Here is a 24626-nt window from a genome sequence, read left to right as displayed (position 1 = left end):
ATGAAGTAGGGAATTTAGACACAGAAGCTTTGGACAGTGGGCAGGAATACCGTGTTTTGAAACACCTTTTTTGGTATTGTTTAATTAAGTGAGAGATCAGTTATTTTAACCAATTTTTTAACCTTGTTTAAACATAGGCTCAGCGGGATATTATATTTGAACTCAGAAGAATTGCATTTGATGCTGAGTCTGAACCTAACAACAGCAGTGGCAGCATGGAGAAACGGAAATCTATGTACACTCGAGACTATAAAAAACTTGGATTTATTGTGAGTATTTTTGTGTGATAATCCACTGAAAGTGGGTGCATGCATCCATTATAGTACATCTTTTCATTAGTCTCTTCTCTTACTTGGTCTTCTGTCTATTTCCTAAAAGGGAATAACTTTCCACCCCTTCCCCAGAAACCCTGCTAACTCCAAGTGACAGCTTTAGCAGAAGCCAGGGTGCTGGAATGGAGACTATAAATTCTTTACACAGGATAGGCAAGGAAGTAGAGGTAGTGGAGTAGCCGTGTACGTTAAGGAGTTTTTTGACTGCCCTGAGCTTGGTAATGATGACAATAGGATTGAGTCTTTATGGGTAAGGACCAGGAAGAAGGTCAATGAGGCAGATTTCATGGTGCGAATCTGTTAAAGGCCGTTCAACCATGATAAAGAAGCAGGCAAAATATTCCACAAGCATCCGGGACAAGTTTCAAGATCTCTAACCCTTGTTCTCACGGGGGTACTTAGGACTTACCAGCTGTCAGCTGGAAATATGATACAGGAGAGAGAAAACATCTAGGAGATCCCTGGAGTGTGTGGAGATAACTGAGGCCAACTGTATGAGGTTAAGTAAAAGTGTTGGATCCTGCAACCCCATGCAATGATCCATACCTGGGGAAGTGTGTCTGGAAGACTGCTCAGAGGAAAAGAACCTGAGGTTGTTGGTCAACAGCAGCTGAACATGAGCCAGCGTGTGCCCAGGTGGCCAAGAAGGCCAATGGCATCCTGGCCTGTATCAGCAATAGTGTGGCCAGCAGGAGCAGGGCAGTGATTGTGCCCCTGTACTTGGCACTGGTGAGGCCACACCTTGAGTACTGTGCTCAGTAAGAAACAGACTGAGGTTCTGGAATTTGTTCAGAGAAGGGTAACAAAGCAGGTCTGGAGCACAAGGCTGGTGAGGGGGTAGCTGGGGGTGTTGAGCCTGTAGAAAAGCAGGCTCAAGAGAGACCTCATTGCTCCCTACAACTCCATGGAAGGAGTGTAGTAGCCCTGTGGGGGTCAGTCTCTTCTCCCAAGTAACAAGTTACAGGACAAGATAGTTTTAGACTGGATACTCCATAAAATTTCTTCATGGCAAGGGTTGTCAATCACTGGAGAAGGCTGCCCAAGGAAGTGATTGAGTCGTGGACCCTGAAGATGTTTGAAAGATGTGTGGATGTGTCTCTTAGAGACATAAATTAGTGGTGATCATAGCACAGTTGGAATCAATTATCTCAGAGGTCTTTTCCAACCTAAACAATTCCATGATTCTAGCTGGAAGAAAAAACTACCTGAAGTTTGAGCATGCAGTTTTGCGTGACATGTTACCATTAGAATCTAACTTTTAATGATATCCTGGATGAACAGGCATTGCCTAATGGATCTCTGACAGCCCTGCAAAGTCACTGTTGTGTATTAGCAATAATATGGACTTATGAACACAATAAATCTGAGGTATGACTCTGTGGACTCACTTATAGGACCTTGTGTTTTATTTGCTTAGTCCTTCAGTCTGTGAGTAGGGGGTGCAGAATCTCTTGTACCCTGATTTAATCAGGTGGAGTTCTGGGCTTGCCTTAAACCCTGTTGGGGAGCAGAGCATGATCTGGGTAAACTGTTGCACACATTTATAGTAACTAATAAAGTGTATTTTTCCCCCTCTGGAAACAGAGTGTGCACATGTACAGTGAATTAATATCTTGATTTATTGCTTACTCTAGGTTAGTATGCAGTTTTCTTTCTCCTTAGGTAAAATGGTATGCTTCATATCTCCTGTGATCCATTACTGTCCTGTTGGCCTAGCAGACATACACTGAATATTGTACAGTAGCCACAGTTACAGACAGAGAGGTTTTCAGCGCTCTTGGTGCAAACTGGAGCTTGCTGTGCAGTTTGAGTGCTCTGCCCAGCTCTGTGGCATAGGGCTCAATTCTCCCAAAACCACAAAGGAACTGGGTAGAGCTTTTCTGTGTTCTGATAGCTGTTTTCATTACTGGTGAATGAGGAAAAAATTACCACTGGATCAGTGCTGTTGTATCTGTAAGGAGTAATCAAGTAAATAGACGAGAACGGAGGAACTTGGCATTTTGGAGTTGCAAGCATGATAGCAAAACTAGTGCTTTGAAGCAGCCTTTGAAGCTCAGTGTGAGGTTGTTTTTTTTGTTGACTCATCCCTCAGCTTCATTACTCCCATTTGAGCTGTTCATTGGGAAGCCTACTGAAAACACTCTGGCAGTTGTCAAGGGTAACTGCAGCACCATTTACAATTTGATTATGATAGCCTTTCAAAAGGGGATGGGGAGCAATGTTTAGGAGGAAATGGGAACTGGGATTAAAGCAGTGAAGAAAATGTAGAAAACCATAGTGGGAGATAAGATAAGTATGTGAAAGGAAGCAGTGAAAGAAACACCATAGCAAGAGCCCTAATGGGAGGCAGGTTATTCTATTAGCAGTATGGTGAGGCAAAGTACAAATAATAAAAATGTCAACAACAGTGAACTGTGAGGAGAGTTATTCTACTTTTGTGCAGAAGCTTTACTTTGAGCTAAGAGTCCAGGTGACGCTGCAGGTGCAACTTTTTTTAACAGCTGAAGAGGAGTATTACCTTCCCCACAGGGCTGGGAAAGGGAGCAGGTCCCCTTGTGAAACCTGTCTGCTCATCCTCAGCCTCATACATGGGCAGTGTTCTGACTCCCAGCTGCCTTCACCCCATCTGCTTCTTTTCAATAAAATGTCTTGAGTGCTTTCATCAGCTGCAGGTCGAGAGTTACATTAGCAAACTGATCATGAACTGAACAGTGTGAGGTTTGTCTCCCCTCTGCCTCAGCTGTGAGGCACAAGAAACCTGCCAAACAGGAGTCTGACTTGGAATGCTGTCATCATTCCACTGGTGCTGATGGTCAGGAAGCCAATTTCTTGAGCTGATTAAATATTCATTTCAAGGGAGAGAGTAAAACCATGTCTGGCTATTAAGTTGTTCCTGGACTGCTTGTTCTCCTTCTGTATGGGAAATGCAAGAATTCTGTTTATTTTTCTCAGCCACATCAAAAAGCCTTGCCCCACTACAAATGTAATGTGAAAAAGAGACGAAGTCGTTTCAGAAGCTTACAATGTAATTTGTAAAACTGCATAGTTAGAAACCTTCATTCAGCTAAAGCAACCACAGGACCTCACCAGATGGTTGTGATGACCAAGTAAAGAAATTTTCAGATGAGGCAGTTGTGAGATTTATTAAAATGCTGATGAATGCAACAAAAATGACCCAATTAGGAAATCTGGGATGCACTCCACCCTACTGAATTCTTTATTATTTTCTGAGTCAATTGCACATTAAATAGACTCAATACTCCCCTTTGTATTTGAGTAAGCTTAATTCCTATAATTGAGGTGGAAAATAGTTACAAGAAACCTCATAATCCTGTATATTTTCATCATACTTCTTTAAACAGCACTACTTCATTGAGATGTTGAAATGAATGTGTTTGTTTATAGGCAGCTGTGAACAAATGATAAGAAACTTAACATATTGGAAAAAACAACTCAAATAATCTCATCCTATAAGGGTTTTTCTCAAGTTTTCAGTGTGTAGAGCTTCTGAGGATTTTTGTTTTGTTTGTTTTGTTTTGATTTTCTTCAATTAAATATAAATGGTTTGTATAAATGAAAAAAGCCAACATGGAAAGGGAGTTATTTCATAATTTTGCTGTGCTATACTGGAATTTGCTAGGGTAGCAAAATTAAATGTGGATTAATGAAGGAAATAGGAAATCAGTAAGGAACTGTCTGATAGAAGGTGACAATTTAAAGGGAAGTTGAGAATGGTGGGATGTTCTTTAAAAGTCAGGCACGGACTTGACTTTTGGGATATTTGTGGTGGTGGCCTAAGAAAGTTAACATATGCTGAAGAAATCTGATGAAACAAATATGTGAAGCAGTGATGGAAGAATCACCATGTCATTCACAAATTACAGAATTTGGATTACAGAAACAGAAATAATGTTATTTTACGCAGTCATACAAAGAGCAATGGTGTTCATTTAGGACCCCTGGCAAGACTTTCATCTGCAGGCAAGTATCTTGTCTGTGGGAAAAGATAAGAGAGACTGTGTAATGTAGACACAAAAAAAGTTGAATGTTTAGCTAGGATCTCTCTGGAAAGATATTTTCAGAACATATGAACTGTTGAGGCCATTTTTTGCATTTTTTAGACATTATATAGAGCATTATATTATTTCAGTAAACTCTGCAGTGGCTTGTGGACTGACTGAATGCAGGTTGTGTGCAGAGGGTGAAGCTCCTGCAGTGATGAGGAAGATGTCTTAGAAGAGTTGACTTAAAAAGATTGCCTTTTTAGCCAATCAGCCTAAATGCTGTGGAACTCTCAAGTGTGAGTGCCAATGCTGAGAGGGAGGAGGCCATGTGTAAGGTAAAAGGCAGTGATGGCAATTCCTTTTTAGTAGAGATTTTTAATTGCAATGGTGGAGACAAAATTTGCCACAACTTTAAAGACGGAGGTCAGTTCATTATGAAAATAATGAATGTATTTTCCTTATTATCAATATTATGTTACATTTTATGTATTTCACAATGGTGGGTCCAGGAAACAAAGCATGTGAGGACTGTGTGAAAGAAAAAAACCACCAGCAACCAAGGTTGCTTAGAGCAAAGTAAGTAAGACATGAATAATTAGATGGATGACTTAAATGGCCACATAGTTGATTTGTTAGACATTGCAAAAACTTTCTAATATAAGGAGAAGCAGCACCAGCAGTGCTAATTTGGAGGGTTTGTCCAAAAAGTTTTGGAAAAAGCTTCAAAAACATTTGAGAGTTAGCCTTAGGCAAAATATAGGCCTGAGGAGCTTCTAAGATTTCTTTCAGACTTGTATTTTTTCTTTTCTTTATGTCTCAGATGAGCAGCTACTCAATTTTATCTTAAGCTACTTATCTTTAATCTACTTTATCTTAGGTCTTTTATCTTTATCTTTTTCAAAAATCCCTTGTTGTACAGCACAGTATCCAAGTAGCACTTTGAAGATAAGAACTGAGAGTTTTCTCGTAGGTTCTTCTGTGGTGCTTCTCATTGTCTCAGAATAGCTCATTAGTTGACTGTCCACAGTAACCTCCTTGACATCCTGATATATTTCCAGATGGAGTCCCTTGACTCTGCAGAAAGGAGGTTATTGGGAAAATAATTTGGAATAATGTAATTAATACCTTGTAATCATTACCTGCAAGAGGCACAAACTCAAATGACTCCAGCCTTTAATTGCTGTCCTCTCCAACCTATCTAGTAGAGCTCTGGTGTGTGTGATTTCCTTGTGCTCACTTGGGAGCTTCTTTTCCCCCTCTGACATTTTCATGGCATTCTGTGTCCCTGCCTCTATGCTGTGCTCCAGGATTTGAGAGTGAAGGATTAAGTTTAAGCTTTGGGAAAACATGGGGGAAAGGTGTTGTTTTAGTGTTTGTTTTCACTTTTAAAATCTGTTTTAATTGGCAGCAAATTGAATTGACTTTACAGAAGTCAATTCTGTTTTGCCTGTGATGGAAAAGTCTCCATCCTTATCTTGCCCAGTAAGCTTTTCCATCCTTTTCCCACCCTTGCTCTGTTGAAGAGGGGAGTAGGCGAGCAGTTGGGTGTGTGCATGGCTGCTGCCAAGGCTGACACACCACACCTCCTTTCTGTGTTTTGCTAACTCTGTCTTTAGGCTGTTTCTGGGTTTATTCACTGAGTTTTGGTAGTTTGGAGGTTCCCTGTGCTGTACTATCATGGCTTGCTTTCCAACTTCTTAGCTTCTCTGGCCTTTCTCTTTCAATTTCTTTCCCTAGTCTTTGGTTTTGAGTTCCCAGTCCCCTTGGGCTCTTTGTTCCATTTTGATATCCAGCTGGATCTATCTCCTTCCAGCATGTCTGATCACTCATTGTCATTCATTCATTCATTCATTCATTCATTCATTCATTCATTCATTCATTCATTCATTCATTCATTCATTCATTCATTCATTCTCCCTGAATTTCCTTTTTTACATCCTCACTCCCTCCTTGTGAGATGGCTCTCCTCTGGATTTTCCCTAGTTTTCCCTCCCTGGATTTTCCCTCTCTCCACCTCCTCCTCTCACCCTGTTTGCTCCTCCATCAGTATGAAGCCTGCTCAGCCATTTCTAACTTTTGCACTGAAAGTTGTCAGAACTTTCTAAAGACAGACACAAATTGCATTTTTCCTATGTTTTATTTTCAGAAATGGATGGACTAGGTTTAAGCACATGGACCAAATATTCATCTTTGTCTCAGTGTGAAAATTTCACTTGACTAATAAATGCTGTCCAAGACATTAAAAACTAGGAACAGTACCTAGAAATAGGAAGTGTTGGCCATTGCAATAATAGTCAGCACAATGAGCCCCACCTCTTACCACCTCTTAACTGATCTATAGGCAAAATGTTTTTCTTCTTTATTTTTTTTTTGTTGCCATTAGGTGTGGGGTTCTGACTTGAATAGTTCAACCACAGTTTGATTATTTTTTTTCTAAAGATAGGGTGCTACCTTTTGCTTGTCATTCTAGGCTGTGAAATAGTTGCAACCTAGTTTTGAACAATTTAGCTTCAACTGTTGATATACTGAAGCCTACTATTCCTGATAAATTATTTGACTGAAGATTTGAGTCTCAGGTTTACTGGTGATGATGTGTGCATATTCAAAAACTGTTCAGATTTGCAGTGATAGAAAGTGAGTAGATAAAGAATTAGGTTGTTGTGTGATGGTCTAAAGTTGACTACCACTCATCCACAGTTGAGTTGGGCTCTAAAAGGTTAACACAGGGCAACACTGGGATGGAGTTGGGATGGCAAACCCTGCAGGAGTATGACTAGTCCTTAAATTCTATGGAGTTACAAATGACAGCTGGATCTCTGAAGCCCCCTTGTTCCAGCTGGTCATCTGGATTAATGGTACCAGTTTGCCTGGCTAGGGAGGATAAAATTTTCCTAGGAGAGTGGGTGAGAGGGAGATGGACAGAAGCAAACACCATGTGATGCATTTACTTAGCTATTCTTGTTGAAGAGCCAAAGATGGTCATCCTTTTTCTTCCTAAAAAAAAGAAGGCCTGAATATTTGAAGTCTTACAATGTTATGAGTTATAGGAACATGAAAGCCCTGAAGAGAAAGCTGAGATTTTGTGATTTGAGACTGAAATCTGGAACTGGTCTAAAATGCTGAAAAACTCATCACAAAGACTGTGAGCTGCTGTCTGCAGCTATTTAGTTCTCATCTCCCTGTTATTTCTTTTGGTAGATGATGCGCTGCAGTGATTGTAGGTTTTTATCCTTTGGGAAAGCTTTTCGACTATAATAAAAGCGACAAATCCTTACATTTAGATTTTCCTGTTGGCTTTGACAGTGGCAGAGGAACATTTTTAGAACAATGCTGCATATGTGTCAAACTAGATCTGATCCTTTTAAAATTTAGAACTGATCCTTTTTAAATTTTAGATTGATAAGATTTAATCACTGGCTTAACGGCAGAGCAGCATAGATGACAGATTGTCTGTACTACTGAAAGCTATTAGTAGTTTTCCATCCACCTCCACTCTTCCTACTCCTACAACCCTCTTTTTCTCTATCTACTATTTCAAAACTTGTGAAATCACTTGTTGCTGTGGAAAAAACCCAACTCTGAACAGATTTTGTTTTGCTGAGCTTTTGTTTTGTCAGACCTTCAGGTCAGTTGCCATATTTCTTTATGTAAATATGGCTCCTTCTAAAGTAAAACCCTTTGTCATTTAGTAGTGGCAGCTAATAATTAAGCACCTTTCAGCACAGCAAAATCCATGTCTTACAGCATGGATGAACCTCTGCCAGAAAGGTGATTCTTCTTCTCCTCTCCTTTCATTGTAATACATAGTTTTCATAAGATTTGAGTATCCTTTTATTTAGCAGAGTTCAATTTGCAGATGGTATGTCCAGGTAAAAAAACCCCCATGTTCTGCCCTTTGGCACTGAAATTCCCCTAATGTTGGACCAGTGGGATAAGACAGGACTGTACATAGGATTTCTTCTCTCATTTTTACCTTTACGGCCACCAGAGGTTGCTCTTCTCCGCTCTTTGCGAGCCTCATTCTACTGTCATTTCGTTTTGAAGCTAAAATCTTTTGGTAGCTATCTTATAAATAAGCCATTACTGATTTATTCTTCCAGGTCAGTTTTGGAAGATGAAAACTAATCATGCATATTTATTTCTTGGTGTTAAGGAAGAGTGTAGTTGTAATAGTGATTGTCACTGTCAGTATTTGATGTTCTTTTAAGTAAAGAGGCAGAGTTGAAGTTTCATATGACTGTATTTACATTCATAAATACTTATTTGGAAGTGCTTGAGACAAAACACGTCTTGAGGATGAGTTCTGTAATTTCTATTTTCACAGAGTAACATTTACCTGTGTAATCCTCTTGCTGTGTACAGGAGTATCACAAGAACATGATGTAATCATTGGGAATAACAGCCCAGGACCTCAAATAATACTAACCTTAAAACAGTGAAAACATCTAAGCTGATGTGAATGTTTGAAATGCTTGTGAATTTTATTAACATTGTGTGCACCATCTTGCTTTGTGCCCTAGCACTCCTGCACTTCTTCTAAGCCTTTTCACTCACAAATTCCTGACTTTGACACTCACCTCTCACTATTCTCTGTACCCATCCACTTACCCTCTCTTTCCACTCCACTCCTGGCTTGCTTTTTTTTCTCTAAGCCTGGAAGGTGCGGCCAGGGAATGCTCAGGAGAGGCAACATCTTCAGAAAAAGTCTTCCAAAGAGATTTGTTAAATTCAGTTAATCCTAAGCATTTATAATACAGCCAAATACAGCCCATGTTCAAAAGGAATTTCAAGAGCAGTTTTCCTTGCATAGAATGAGTGGGCTTGGATTTTGACAAACAATTACATAAAAATTGATTTAGTTAGAGCAATGCAGTGATTAATAAAACATTCCTAAAAATGGTCAAATAATTGCTAAAACTTGCTAAGGCTTTTGCACAGAAAGAAAATGCTAGGTATTCTGTTCTGACACTTAAAATAATTTTAAAGTATCTGAAATTCAAGTTTAAAAATGGAAAGTGACAGACAAGTTGTGCAGGTGGCACAATCAGATTTACCAGTAATTTAGATATTTTTCTCAAGTTTTGCCTTTGCTTTTGACATCTTGCTTTCCTGATGTTTCTGTGAACATTGCTGCTTGATAGATCTCAGGCAGAGCAACACAAGAAAGGTGCTGAAGGCTGTGTGAGAAAGGTGAACAAAATACATGAAGTACAAAAAAAGAAAAAAATGGAAGAGTAAGGATATATAAATGAAGTGATGATGACAGTAAAGATGTAACTAATGATTTTATTAGTCTATACTGACATTTGGAGGATTTGCAATCTGCTAGCCAGCTGTTAATTCTACAGTCAATTTTTCTGAATCTATATGGAGATAATTCAGTCTGAAAATTGACTTTTTAGTTTATTTTTTATAAATAAACTTGAAAACCAAAACCAAATCCACAAAGGCTCCATTTCACTAGTTGAAGTCTTCACTTTGCTTGTTGAAAAACAAAGGATTGTTTTAATTTATTAGATGAATCTTTTAGATTATTTTACAATATGGAGCTCAATGTAGAAATCCCACAGAATATTTTCTAACAGAGTACTTAGATCTTCTCTTTACAGTAATACTGAATGTCTGTCAGGATTGCTTTTCTTTATAATTCACCTACAGATAGAAATACTTGGTTTCCCTGCTGTATATGTCTTGATATTATTTGGAGTACATTGGAATCTCATTTTAAAGAAAGCTGATAACTGAGGTGTAATATTTGACAGCAGAGGGCACCAGTATCACACCAGATGTCAGTTGCTCACCAAAGTTTTTCAACACCTCACTTTCATGGACACAATTTTTTCAGCCTTAGAAACAGTAGAAATAACTGCTCTGGCTGTAAATTCCCATTTCTCAGTTGAATGCCAGCAGATTTTTGATGCTTAGGCTAAATGATACCTCTGTGGGTTACTTAATTTGCCTTGCATGTTATGATTTGCTATACAGTGCACTGTAAATGTTCTCCTTTTTGGCACTTACTGGTGAGATATTTTATCCTCCCCAAAATAACAGTTTGTTCCTGTGTTCTGAGTGTTTTTCAGCCTTGTGTAGGTTCTGTGGCAGGGACACTTTCTTGCAGTCTGGGACTTTTAGTTTTGGTAGGGGTTTTTTGGTTTTGTTTTGTTTGTTTGTTGGTGCTTTATGTTTGTTTGTTTTTTAATCTGCCAGGAGTTTCTACAAATCTGTAAAATACAGGATGTTGTAAGTGTAGTTATAGATCTAATCAGAAAAACTTACATTTGATTCCAACTCAGACTCCATTCTGCAAATGTGAGCATTGGCAGCAAAGCATCAATCTCTTTTCAAACCTGAGAGGCAGAAATCCAGAAATCCCTCAATTATATTTTCATGCTTGGGGCTGTTAGGAACTCATCGGTGTGTGACCTGTTGTGATCTTTCCCATAAGCAGACTTTCATAGTTCTAAGCTACTGTTTGCCATAAGCAAAGCATTTAATGGCTCCCTGCTATGGCATGTGTTTGGTGCTAGGCTGTGGAAAAGCAGGGCTGTGCTGAAAAGAGGATTCCTGCAGGTAGAATGGAGCACTGCCTTGAGGTTTGCAACTCGGCAAAGGTGCACTCCTCACACTGACACTTTGCTGTGCTGAGATGTTCAAGTCAGTGTGTGGTGGTGGGAGACATCTCCTCTGGTATAACTTGGAGCAGGGTAGGTCCCAGAGTTAGTGGTTGAACCACAAATCTCTTTGTTGAGCCCCTGGACCGCTCTGAGCAGTGCCAGGATGTGTGGGCAGATGCCTGCTAGGCACAAGCAGAGGGGCAGCTTGGTTGCCTGTAGCAGCACGGGGTTTAGATGGTGGATGCTGCTACCTATTTCCCAATAAGCATCTCCTGTGGAAAAGCCACTTGGGTCCAAGTATTCAAGCAAAGCAGTCAAGCCCTCACACCACATTTGCCACGGCTAGCTCAGTGAAGAGAGGCAGAAGGGCCTTTTGTATGATAAATTCCAGTGAAGGTTTATTCCAGCATGCCAAAGGGAAATCAAGAACAAAACCTCAAACCACGCGCTGTGCACAGGGTTAAGTAGGGGTCAGTGGCCAGTGGTCTGAGGGCACAAGGGCAGGGCAAAGAGCATTGGCCCACTGGGAAGATAGGGCCAGCCACCAGGGATACCACAACCAATGAGGAAACAGGGAAAGGAGAATTTGGGACATATGGGGAAAGGAACTGGGGTGGATGCAAGGCTCCATGGGGGAAGTCTTCTCTTTCAGCCTAGGTGGAGACTTTGTGGTATATTCTTCCAAGGCAAGCCCCTGGGGATTTCCTTGAAGGATTCAAAGGATTCCACAGTTGCCCCACGTGTGAGTGAGGATGCGACCCCTGCCAAGAGAGAGGGGTGATCTCCTCTGGCCACAGGGGCAGATGCTGTTGGAGGACATCACATCTTCTCAACCAAGTGTGATTGCAGTGTGGAATAAATATGCAAGAATGACAAAAAACCCTGAGAATTATCTGTAAATCCCAAAGACAGTGCAATTTTTCTTCATTGTCAGACTGCTGTCTGTGGATCCTAGTGCTAACAGAAGACTGCAAGAGAATTACTGCTGTTTGGAGACATGAGGTTTTAAATGACTTGGAGACAATTTGAAGAACTTTTTCTTATTAAGGAAAATGGGTTATGTTGTAACCAGGAAAGGCAGACCTGATGACATCTGTTCAGTAGAGAATTACTGATTTTGTATAAACTTGGTGCTGTTCATCTGAGCTGATACAGGATGAGATCCCTGGGTCAGATGCATCTTTATAGTGACCAGTAAGAGACACCACAAAATCCATATGTTAAAGCTGCTATTGTTGTTTCCCATGCAGCTGCATGTGATTTCCCAGGACTACTTGTCTGGAGCTATGGCTATCTAGCAACTTGAACCTTGGTAAAATTAATAAACCAGCCTTTTACCATGTGCAGCTGAATTCCTCTTAGCTTTAGTCATTCCAAAAGAGAACAGATTTAAAAGAAAGGGGAAAAAAATCTTGATGGGCCACTGAGCTTCTTTGACTTTTCAGTATCACTTCAACAATGAAGTTAAGACTAACCAGAATGAAATATCTATGATTGTGTGTCTATGTGACTCTGTATAAATAGTTTCTTTTGTGGTTTTATTTTTTAATTCACGATTTTGTGCTTATTATAAGTATTAGTTGAAGGAATTATCCTTTAAATCAGTTGCTTAATTAAGATAGTTGCTTCGAGAAGGGGGAATAAAAGGTTGGTATTTTAGTATTTATACCTTTTCCAGTATTTTCAATTGCAAACTTGTAAAATAAAAGTATTATAAATCTTTGTGATTTGAAAGAGCATGCTTCTCTCGCAGAAAATCCACTAACAAATGTAAATGTACTAATTTAAAGTTAGTCACAATGGAGTACTACATTTCTGGTTTTGGTTTTTTTTTTCTTTATATGTATATACTATCTATGGTTTCACTGAATAGTTTTCTTTGCCATGTGCATCCCACTTGTGAACTCGTGGGGGCAGGCAAGCTCCATGGATTTGAATGTAGTTGGGCTGAATAGTTTATTTCTTAACAGAAGAATAATTTTCTGACTCCTTCAGTGGGAGATGGATGGACCTTGCATGTCTTTCTCTGAATATTATGTACCACATGTCTCAGAATTTGCACACAAAAAAACCCACAGAGAACCATCCCCCACAAAACCGGTCAGATATAACGGCATCTCAATTCTTTTGTTGTGTTGACTTCATCTGTTTCACAAGACTTGGCTTGGACAGATGATTCTAGACAAACCCTTGCTTGGTACTAAATGATGATAGTTTTGTAAAACTGTGTAAATTCAATTTAATGTTAATTACAGCAAATATTTTACTAAAGTTTATGAAAATTTTCAATGTATTATTGCATGCAAACAGATATGTGTGTTACTTACATGTGCATTTTGCTTTTTTCCTCCTTGTCTCATTCCTCATGGGGTTTTTTTGCATGTGGTAATATTTAAATTATGGTAAATAGCATAGCGCACAAAATATTTTGATTTTCTTCAGTTACAAAGAGTTACAACATTCTTTTGCAATATGAGATTTCATTAACTGAGGCCTGGGAATAAATTCAAAGACAAGGGGAGAAAGGCACCTTATTTTTAAATAACCCATTTATTTCCCCAAATTAAAAACACCTTCATATCTGAATTCTGAATATTTTGGTAGTTAAATAAATGTAGTCCACGTGTTACACAGCCCCCACATAAAATTGTAGAATAGTAGACATATGTCTTCTTTTAAAAATTCTTTATATTTTTGAAAAAATCTCCCTATATTTTGGCGCAGCTGCATCCTCTTTGTGACATTTGTCTGGAGGAGAATGAAGGCAGAGCAGAACAGTACCCAGACATGCAACACATATCAGGATTTTGCAGAGCCCAACTCTAGTCAGAAGAGCTTCACATTCCTGGAGAGGGAGGCAAAGAAAAATGGAACTGAAGTTCAAGGGAAGTGAAATTCTCTAGTGAATGGATCCAGTGGGTTTTAATCTTTGTGATTTGTTTGGGGGATTTTTTTGGTTGTATATTTTTTTTATTACCTTGCTATTGAGTGTCACCATCATATTTTCTGAAAAATCCATTCACCAGGATTTCTTCTCCTGGGAAGCTGAGAAGCCTCAGAGAAAAGTGAAAACAATAATTATGTGATTGCTTCTCCCGTCTTTTGCTACTTTGGAATGTGGTTGGAGATTGTTTATCCAACATGAGCATTGTTTTTACTTAATGACCAATCTCAGTCCAACTGTGTCAGGACTCTGGAGAGTCACGGGTTTTTCATTAGTATCTTGTTAAGCCTTCTGTAAGTATCCATTCTCTATTCTTTAGTATAGTTTTAGTATAGTATTCTTTAATATATAATATAATATCATAAAATAAATTAGCCTTCTATGAACATGGAGTCAGATTCATCATTCCTCCCCACGACGGGGGACTCTGAAAATAGCACAATTGAGGACAGCTGAGGGTATCCTACAGGATGGGCCTAGGTTATTGCTGATTTAAGGCAGACTATGGACTCAAAGGTTTTAGGAGGGATTGGTCTTGTATTCCAAACCGGTTCCTGACATCTGCAGAGCCGGGCTGCTTTCCTCCAGCAGGGGAAAGATTTGACTGTAGAGCTGGTAATTTTGTACTTGGGAATGTCCATCCAAAGGTAGCTAAAATATCACATATGTTGACAGCTCCTTTGCTGTAGATTAGTTTTCATCTTATCCTCTGCAATTATTAGAAGCTTGACCTGGTCACAGGTAATAGACATGTCAGTGGGTGAACCAGAGAGCTCCTAAATGGTAGCTGGCTTTTTCACCCAGCTCTGCAGGTCCGTATGCCTGGCTGAAAATGCCATTCCAGTTTTGTTTTCCAGAGCTCTGGGATAGAATTTTCCATTTTAAATTTGGACAGCTGTTGTATGTGGCTGCCAAGCAGCCAGTAGATTCACAGGGATGATTCATTTTGAACTGGGGTTTTCTCAGACTGACTTCTCTACACTGTATTTGAACTCAACACAGCCTGGGCCTTTCCTTTTGCACATGACAGAGGTTTAAGCCAGCTTGCTTGAAAAGGAAAATCACAAAACTTTTCTACATAAATATCTAAAGGGGAGAGCAGGGTCTATCCCAGCTTACCTTGTGATGCTTGGCATTGAGTTCAGGTTCCTTTCCAAGCTCACTGTTCTCAAAGCAGCATGGATTGTAGAGATGCAGGCATGTCCCCAGCCACCACTACCATTGGTGGTCATGAAATTCCAAGACTATAATTCACTGCACCAATGGAGTGGCAATTTTCTTGTTCTGTGGTTGTGCCTACCATAGTACACAAGCATCATATCCTTTACTGGAGATGATAGTTGCTGCAGCAGGAAGGAATTCAGAATTTTACTCTTCAGAATTTTACTCGTCAGTGATGACATAGGAGAGAGGCCACTGCAGCAATAAACCGGCTGCTTCATGTGTGGCCTCCCTGTAGATGCACATCCTCAGGAAATAATCTTCTATTTTTATTTGACTGACTTTGATTTTACTTTATTGCTTATAATTTAAGTATTTTTTCTTTAAAAGGGAATATAACTGAAAGTTGTTTTGCACCTTAAATTTCAGAAGCAAATGTTATGTCAAAAAGTTTAGATAAAACTGCCCAGAGTGTAACTAAAACAATCAAATATATGCTGTCATGGTAGTCTAAGGCTTAGAAAATTCCAATCCAAGCAGCCCAAGATTTGGCACAATTTGGTTTTGAACTTTTCATTTTACTTAATAAAAAGGTATAGAGATTCTTATTTTTTCCTTATTGATAGGCAATGTAACTCATTTGTTTGGAGCTTATGCTAAAATATATATTTACACTCATTAACTATTTTGCATCTTTTCCTTAAGTTTTCTAAAAAACGTTTGTTAAAGAGCTCTGAATTTCTCCTGAATTATGGAGCCATTATGCTTAAATAATGAGTGGAAGTCAGAAGTCTACCTTACCTAAGAGGCATTAAATTTTCCCAAACTCAAAAAAAGCTTTTCATGACAAAATTTGACTTAGGAACACTAAGTCTAACTAATTGACACATATAATAGGAGTCACAGAGATAAAATTGCTGAGGTAGATTTTGGGTCTTGTGGGTATGACTTCTGTCTAGTCGCAAACATTTAATCCGTGTACATTTGCAGTATTCAAGCGTAGATGGATTAATTTCTTTGGCTTGCTGTTCCGGCTAGCACTGTTCACACTTTTTTCTCACGTAACTGTCTTCTTGTTAGCTTGATATTTCTCCTGCAGGGCAAGGATGAGAATTCTTGCCTTAGTTTCTATCTGTATAGAGAGGGAAAACTGCTTTAATGACATTGGTAACATTAAAGCAATCATCTCCCAACACATTCCAAAGTCATAAAAAAAGCCCATACTTATAACAGTAGTTCTTTTGAGGTTGGGGGTACTGTGTGCCAGCTCTTCCCAGTGTACTTCATGAGTGTTGTGGTTCAAACAGTACAAAAGTGGCTTGCTGGCCAGGACGTGGTTAATATATTCCATTGTGATTTTGTAAGAGCTGGAGCTTTCTGAGAAGCTGTAGCTCTTGGTTGCTCTCCAGCAGTCCTGGCTGGAGGGACACCTGCTTCACACTCTTGCAGCTGAGCCTCTAGAAGGTCTCATGGGAAGGGTCCCTAATTCCCTGCAGTGAAAGCCATCTGGATCAGCTTACATCTCATCCAGCAGCCGTTTAATCTAAAGTGGATTGACTTTGCCCAAAAAGTCAGGGTAGACAGGAAACCTGGCAGGGTCTGGCTGTAAAATGATCTTGTAATGTCAGTAAATAAACTAGTATGGCTTTTAGTTTTTTGACCCAGTCCCAACTATATCTGCAACTGGATGTTTGACTGCTTATTCCATTTTTCTGTAAACTTAGTGGATATGGTGAGATATCTGAAAGTAATTTTCCATGCTGAAAAAATTTAATTGAAATGACCTCAACACATTGATTCATTCTATATATCCCTGAAAGAGTACATGACGTGTTACTACTTGATAACTACATTTGCCCGGTAAACATTACTTCAGTCATAAGAAGTCAATAATCTGTGAAGTGCTAAAAATGCATCTAACTTTAAAATCTGCCCTTAGTAACTGAAATAAAACCTGAAAGGTGGCTCACAGTTTTTATGCATTGGACAAAATGTGATCATCTGAGCTAAAGCAGTCATTTTGGATTCTTCTAGGCTTTCAAATTATTGGCAGACTGTAGGGTTTAAGATTTTGGAATCAGAACCATTAGCTCCACATAATATAGGCATGTGTAAAATACAAAGAAATATGCAAAAGCTTTTTGTCTTGCTTTATAATGTGTAATTTATTCATGATTGAAAATATGTAGTGCTTTTGACATGCCTGTTATGGTCTATTTAGTGATTTTTAGGTGATTTAATTGCACCTCCTTAACATTCAGATTTTTACAAGTTTTATCACTAAAGCATCTTTACATACCTGGGACAGATTTCTGGTGGTGACAGACATTGAACTCTATTGTTCTTTACATTAGTTTACATATTAGCTCAATGAGTTAAGGATATACAGTAGTCAAATTACTGCTTTTTTATCTTTTGTTGGGCAAATGATGTGCAGATTGTACTTAAAATTTCTTTGCTGTTGAAAGGGTTGGATTTGAGGTGAGGTCAAACTTGATCCAGGAGGTCTGTTGATTAACACATTACCTAGATAGGAACATGTTTCATTCTTGGAGGATAATATTTGTAGTCTACTAATATGTATCCCAAAGCTGTCACACCAATAACAACAAAAAAAAAGAAAAACAAACCTCAAAATTTCTACCTGCTAGTAGAAATGGACTACTATTTGCCAAAACACAAAGCTAAAAAGACCTAGAAATGAGTTTAAGGAAAAATCACCATCACTGTATGCAGATATAATTTTTAATTTTCCGTGAATATTATATCCAGTAGAAATATATTGGAGTTCTTTTTATGTGGTGGAATAATGGGAATCTGATTTAAATGACTTGCACTGAAAGTATCTTAAATTATTTTCTTCATATTCTTTCAAATATATAGCAGTTACTGAGCTTTGGATGCTCCTTAGTTGCATTAGAGTGTGGGGTTTTTTGTGGTTTTGTTTGTAGGTTTGTTTTTTTAAATTCAGGAATCCTCCTGATAATTTTCATTCTATCACTGAATTCTGTTGTAAATTAAAAAAATAGGCTTTGGAAGAAAAAAAAATCACATTTGCATATTTAAGTAGTTATCAAGAGAAAAACAAATCTACTAGTTCTTGCTTCCATTGATTACACAGAGGCTGAAAATTCCCAAGTCACTATTATATCTCATTAAGTGTGATGATGGAAGTGGTGTGCAACATCATCATCTCTTTGAATACAGTGCTGTTAAATAAAAAGACAAAAATATTTCCTCATTAAGAATTTTAGCTGACTACCTCTTCACAAATGTTGGTTTAATGCAGTATTTTTCCTTATTTGTAATTCTTGTGTAAATGAACAGATGGGAACATTTTGCCTGTAAAACTTAAAGTTTATTTTGGGAAGGGGTAAATGGTGAGTCTCTGTGCTCGTTGATACTTTTAGCATAAGTTTCTCAATTCATAATTCACCTTAAATCTCACTTTAAAAGTTCCCACTCTTCTTGTCCTGAGTTCTGAGGAACAAACATCCACGTATTTACTACTATGATTTCCCAGTTTGATCTGGGGAAGGTTTTGCAGAGGTGCTGTAGAATCAGGTTGGTAATTGCTTTCCTTCCCAGCCCACAGAACAGTGAGTTAGATTTAAAAGGATGAAGAAAATGAGTAAGCGAGTAATTGAAGATGGAAGAGGGAAATTGCTGTCCCCGGTGTTACCTTGGTAGACAGATTGTTCCTTTTTCTGTTAAAAAAAAAGAAATATGACCAGTTTGAGAGGGTTCATTTTAGAAAGACACCATTAAAATTGGATTCTTGCGACATTTGGAGGTTGTTCCATCATCTGTTCTTTTACAGTCCTGACTCTTCCCTGAAAACTTCTGATGTATTTCTGTTATGCCCCTTACGGAAGTGAGGCATGCAGAATAGGGATTCACCTGAGCTGCTTTGGGATTGGGAAAACTATTATTGGGTCTAGCACCTACTCCATACTGCTTTCAGGACAGACTAGCATGATTTGGCAACTGATTTACATGGCTGCTGTGCACAGCACCGGTGCAAAATCTGTGATAAGCTATCAATACCTGTCAAGACAGAAATAAATTTGTATGTTAATCACCTAGAAATGCAGGGAAATAAATAGTTCCTGTGCTTCAGCGTGTTCATGTGGAAAATACTGTTGTTAGGAATAATATAAGGAGTAAATGGTCCTTATTCCATTAGCAGTTACAGACAGTACACCCTTGCTGTGAACAGGCACCTCGGTGTGAGGACTGTACCTAGCAGTGAAATCCATACATCCCTCAGAGACTGCTGCCAGGAGTAAGACAGTGAAGCCATTCAGGGTACAGAAGAAAGCTTTACACAGCTAGAACTGCATTAGAATGCTAGGTTGTCTGTAATTACTGCACTGGGATTTAGCCAGAAAAGCTATCATATTGTGAAACATGCCACGTGATATTTTTCTATTTCTTTTTTTAATAGCATAAGCAGATGTGATTTTGAGTTTTCATCTTATCAAAAGCAATGAACTTTTGTTCCCACAGTATCCTATTGAGTTGGCTAAGAAATTCTTGAATGTTCTTGTATGTTAACATGTGTGGCATAAGAGCATAAGCTGTTAAATACCACATAGATGCTGAAGCTGAAAAATGCAAAGATATTACTCAGCCTAGTGGAAAACAACCAAAAATTATCTGAAAAATTGGAAGTAACAAATCTGTTTCATTTGTATTTCTTACTCCTAGCTTTTCATAAAGCAAAAAATGCCATAGATTTTGTACTAAATGGATGGAATAAATATGCCTGAAGTGCTGTGTTCCATATATTTAATAAATTATATTGTAGGTGGGGTGTTTGCCTACTTCTGAATTATTCACTACAGCATTTTAAAAAATGTAGCTTTGTATCTCATTTCTAAACCCACTCTCAATAACTTAATATTTCAACCACAAATATTTATCATGTTAAGAAAAGGATGATTTTAGGGGGAAGGAGAAAGAAGGAAGGGAACAAAGTGTCTGACATTCCTTTTGAATTTCAAGAATAATTGAAGGTAATGTATTGTCTCACACATGCCAGAACTGTCTTGTGGATCCTCAGCTATTATCTGCTTTTGTATTTCTAGTTATTTAAATCAACAGAGCTGAAGATCAAGCCCTAGTTATACTGGATCCCATGAGACAGAAACTTTTGAAAAACAGAAACAAACTGAAAATAGCTGGGTTTATAGGCTTGACTTGGAGATAAAATAAAAGTGATGGAGAGATGGCTTTTCTGATTGAACATAAAACTAGTAGTGACGGTAAGAGACAAAATGAGTCATCCTTACTAAATGTCATGAGATTCCTCATGTCCTTTCTGTGTGTTTGTTGATTTAGAATGGGATGAAGCAAAAAACTATTCAAGCAACTGTAGGTCAGGCTTTTTATTTGTCTTGCATTTATTTTACCATTGTAAATGCCAGTGAAATTAGTAGTAGTATTTTAATAGCTGGAGAAATGTAGCTGGGTCTTGACACCCTATGTGTTTGTCAGGTATTTATCCAAGTGTACCCTACCTGTGCTATAGCATGGGAGACAAGAGTGCACGTTCAGCCCTGTGCTGTAGTTCTACTTCCATAAGTTTTTGTAAAACTGGTGCTGTAGGGTTCTCTGCTGACTGGTGTTCCCATGGTTCCCAGTAGCTTTCCCAAGGAAATGGACCTCATGGACCTCATGACACAGTAAAGTATCAAGAGGTGTTCCTAAGGACTTGTACTTTGTGGCCAAATTGGAGGTAGTTTCAAATGCAGAGAAGGATCTGTAAGATATTCATGCTTGTTTGGGGAGGCCATTTGTGTGTCTGTGAGACTCAGCCTCTCTTAAAATGCCCTTTTTGAAATGCTTGAAAATTGTAGGAGGGGAAGTTTTCTCTTCCCAGAAGCTGAAGTCTGTGGGGCTTATCATGTGTGTGAAGCAGTTTTGTACTGATTTTAAATGTTCTGAATGATAAATGCATCAATGTGGAAAATGAAATGTTGAGTTGGGGAAATAGTCATGAAAGGCTATTGTCTGTCATTCAGATGAGTGGATGAAAGTGAAAAAAAAAATTTAAAGGGGAGTTTTTGAAACTTACAACTCAGTAAGACATTGTTTTCCCTTCCTAAACTACAACTACCCTTCTTAAATACTTATTACATAGATCTTTCTGTATAAAATCCAGGGTTCCAGGCATCCTCTTGATTCCCTAATTAGCCGGTGATTGTTTTGTTTGTACACCAACAGCCCTAATCTGGAAATGTACAACCAACAGGTTCTGCATGCCATCTTCAGAATAATATATTTGTCTACTTTTGAAGTTGCAGCAAGCACTTAACGTATAAATTTTGCTTTCTACTATTTTTAATCTTTTATGTGACTGTGAATTATTGACTGGCTAAAACCAACGTATAATACATCTGAAGCTAAAATGGGCAAAAAAGTAGAATCACTCACTTCTACCACCTTATGGCCTGACAGACTCAACAGAAGGAAAAGTTATAAAACCCATGCTTTTATCAGTGAAGGAGGTGGATCAAACCCTGAGCACACTGCAGAAACACAGTAATGGTAGAAACCTGTGCTGAGCTTTGCCAGATTTCTGGTAGTAAATGCACTTTTAAAGTCCCTGTCAGCTGGGTCTCACAGAATAGAAATGCCATTGCAAAGGAGCTAGGGGTATCTTTCTGTGTCAGAATGATGAGTAGAGAAGGAGAGATTGCAAAGGTGATAAAAAGAGCTTTGCAGAAGGGGGGCATTTTTTGATGGAGACATATTCTTGGGACTTCTGAGCAGCTTCTTTGGTGTAGCCAGGCAAATTTTCACGTTTAAACCATGAACTAAATGGAGCTTATTCAAATGTACATTTCATTTCATCCAATCAAAAAATCAGCTGTTAGTAAATATTTTGGGCACCTGTAGTTTTTCATGTAGTGTGTGAAACTGAACATCTGCAATACATATGTGCATGTGGAAGCTAATGAGTTCTAGTTATATATGGTATGCTTATTCATTAGTTCCATAGATGAAACTATGGAACTAGGTTCAGAATGTAACAAACTATGGAATAGGTTCAGAATGTAACAAAAAATGTACCTGAATTCCACAAGATGAATCTGTTTATTTTCATATAAAATTTTATCTGAGTCCTTTTGTATTCAGGAGTCCACAAGATCCAATAGACTTAATACAGCTATTTAGTCTGGTAGGGTTTTTTTCTCTTTTTTGTGGTTTATTTGAAATAATTCCATAACAGTTGTATAAATAGGTGTTTTGGTGTCTGTTGGCTCAATTATCTGTATTTTCATGCACTTTTAGTCTGTAGTACCACCAAGGAGTCTATCTCCATGAACAACATGGGTGTCTGTGCTTCTAAAGGGTTCAGCCTTTGGGAAACTCCATTCCACAGCTGCAGAAGTGAATTACTGACATGCCAAACTCATAGTGGCTGCATTTAATTGTAGAGTTTTTCCAGGCATGGACAATTTCCTTATTAAGAGTTTTCTGCTCAGCAAAAAGAGCTCTGTTGCTGAACGTTTTTTGACACAGCACGCTAACACGGTGCTCACCACCCTGGGGAACTGATAGCTTTTGTAAAGCTGCTTATTGAGTGATCTTGCTCTTTTTTTTCAGAATCATGTAAACCCAGCAATGGATTTCACGCAGACCCCTCCTGGAATGCTGGCCCTTGACAACATGCTGTACTTTGCCAAACATCACCAGGATGCTTATATTCGGGTAAGGCTTCCTCTTGTCATGGAGATCTTTGCAGTTGTCTATTCACAGTAATTATGTCCTGTTTGCAGTTGATTTTGGAGGGGAGGTTGAAAATCCTGGTATCATTAACAGCAAACTCTAGGAAGACAAACCACATGACACTAAAACATGACATAAGTCTGTAGAAGGTCTGGGAGAACGCTGTACAGGTGTCTTGTCTGTCATTGCTGAGTCAAATATTCTATTCTATTCTATTGCTGAGTCAAATATTCAGATAGTACTTTTTGCAAGTATTCCTTTTTGCTTAGGCCTGCAAAGAGAAGAGAAATGAGCCTGTGCTTTTGTCAGATGCATAATGGATGACCATAAACTCAGGAAGAAGTAATTATACAGAAATTTCTGACCTGATCCAAGTCTACCAAAAACTGACAGTATTTTTTTGTGGAAAGGAGGATTTGAAGATCAAATGCTTTGAGAGGTGACCGAGTTGGCAGGGTACTGAGAGTTAAGATGCTTCCACTAAAACTACTGCTGTAGGAGAGGTCATGCTGGGAGTAAAATATGTACAAAGCATCATGATTTACTTGTGTAACCCATTCCTGCCCCCTGCCCACTCCACTTCCTACATTATTTCAAGGTTATTTCAAAGGTAGTTAGAGGAGGTTATGTGTTGCATCCCTACAAGAAGAGGCATACAGCTGAATAATATATGTCTCTGTAGAGAACTTTTCTTGAAATTTATTGAAATCAAGTGCTTGCCAAGCATAAACCAAGCAAGCACATATAGGAAGGGAGGATAGTCACAAAAGTCTCCAAGTGTCTGGAGTTCACAGGGATGATTTAATTCCCAAAGAAAAATGCTTATGCAACCCTGCTTAAAGAAGATTGTGTATAGCAAGAAAACAGTAGACATACCAATCATTTCCAGTAAAAGTCAAGAGTGATCTTTTAATACATGTTATCATCTGTTTTCTGTTTGAAGTAAATTGGTGCCAAAGCTCTAATAGGTTTGCAAAGGCCTGCTGATATGTATGGACATAATACCATATGATGGGATTGTGGGATTTGCTCTTTAAATGGATATTTCTCCTTTGTCTGAATCTAACATTAACTCTTTAAAAAGACACTGTGGTAGTATGCAATACAATAGTATTTATTAATCCCTATAAATCCCTGAAATCAAGGACTATCTCAAGCAATGAATAAAGAGCATGTTTTCTGGAGAAACGATGCTGAATAGTGGTTTTGTTTATAAAAAGAAAATTGCTTACTGTTTCTCATTAAAATGTGATAAGATCTGGACTGTGCTACTTCATACTTATGAAAATTCTGTTTAGAGAGTTAGAGGTAGCCAGTGCTTCCAAATAGGTCAGACATGTTTTAAAGAAGTCTGAAACATTTGAAAGAGGACAAAAATTCTGTTGAAATAGAGCTTTCTCAAGTTGACATCTCTCAAGTTTTTCTTATTTTTTCATGTTCATGTTGCAAATGCTGTCTTAAAAATTGGATTCAGTGAAGCATGTAATTAGCCACTTTTTGGAAAGGATTTTGCTGCTGGCTCAGCCTTGTTTCTATAATGCAGTATTTTTGCTGCTGCATTACTGAGAATTTTTGTTGTTTTGAGCTGCCTTTTTTTATTCCTGCATGGTTCCTGTTAGGAGAGTGCCTGACTGCCTCATGTATTTCCCTCCTGAGAAAGAGTACACATCCACTAGAAGTGCCTTGCAGAGACACTCTCAGATTCAATTGCTTGCCTAAAGCTGCTTTGGGGACTGTAAATGTGCTTTGGGAGTATGTTAGTTTATCCACCACTCTGAGGAGTTCTACTTAGTGTTTATACAGCATTGCTGGCGCAGTAGGAACACCTCTAAAA

The 24626-nt window shown here is 38.5% G+C and overlaps 1 protein-coding gene across 3 annotated transcripts in view; it reads left to right on the top strand.

Moving 5' to 3' along the window:
• The window catches only part of ELMO1 (engulfment and cell motility 1), a 303484-nt gene that overhangs the window by 119065 nt on the left and 159793 nt on the right, over positions 1 to 24626 (top strand). For all 3 annotated transcript variants that reach the window (XM_036403051.2, XM_036403059.2, XM_036403067.2), the window contains 2 exons: positions 138 to 269; positions 22670 to 22774. In XM_036403051.2, coding sequence (XP_036258944.1) covers positions 138 to 269; positions 22670 to 22774 — 237 coding nt within the window. The remainder of the gene's footprint in view (positions 1 to 137; positions 270 to 22669; positions 22775 to 24626) is intronic.

This window comes from Molothrus ater, chromosome 1, assembly GCF_012460135.2.
Source record: "Molothrus ater isolate BHLD 08-10-18 breed brown headed cowbird chromosome 1, BPBGC_Mater_1.1, whole genome shotgun sequence".
In the NCBI taxonomy this organism is placed as follows: Eukaryota; Metazoa; Chordata; class Aves; order Passeriformes; family Icteridae; genus Molothrus; species Molothrus ater.
This window is presented reverse-complemented; position numbering and strand designations above follow the sequence as displayed.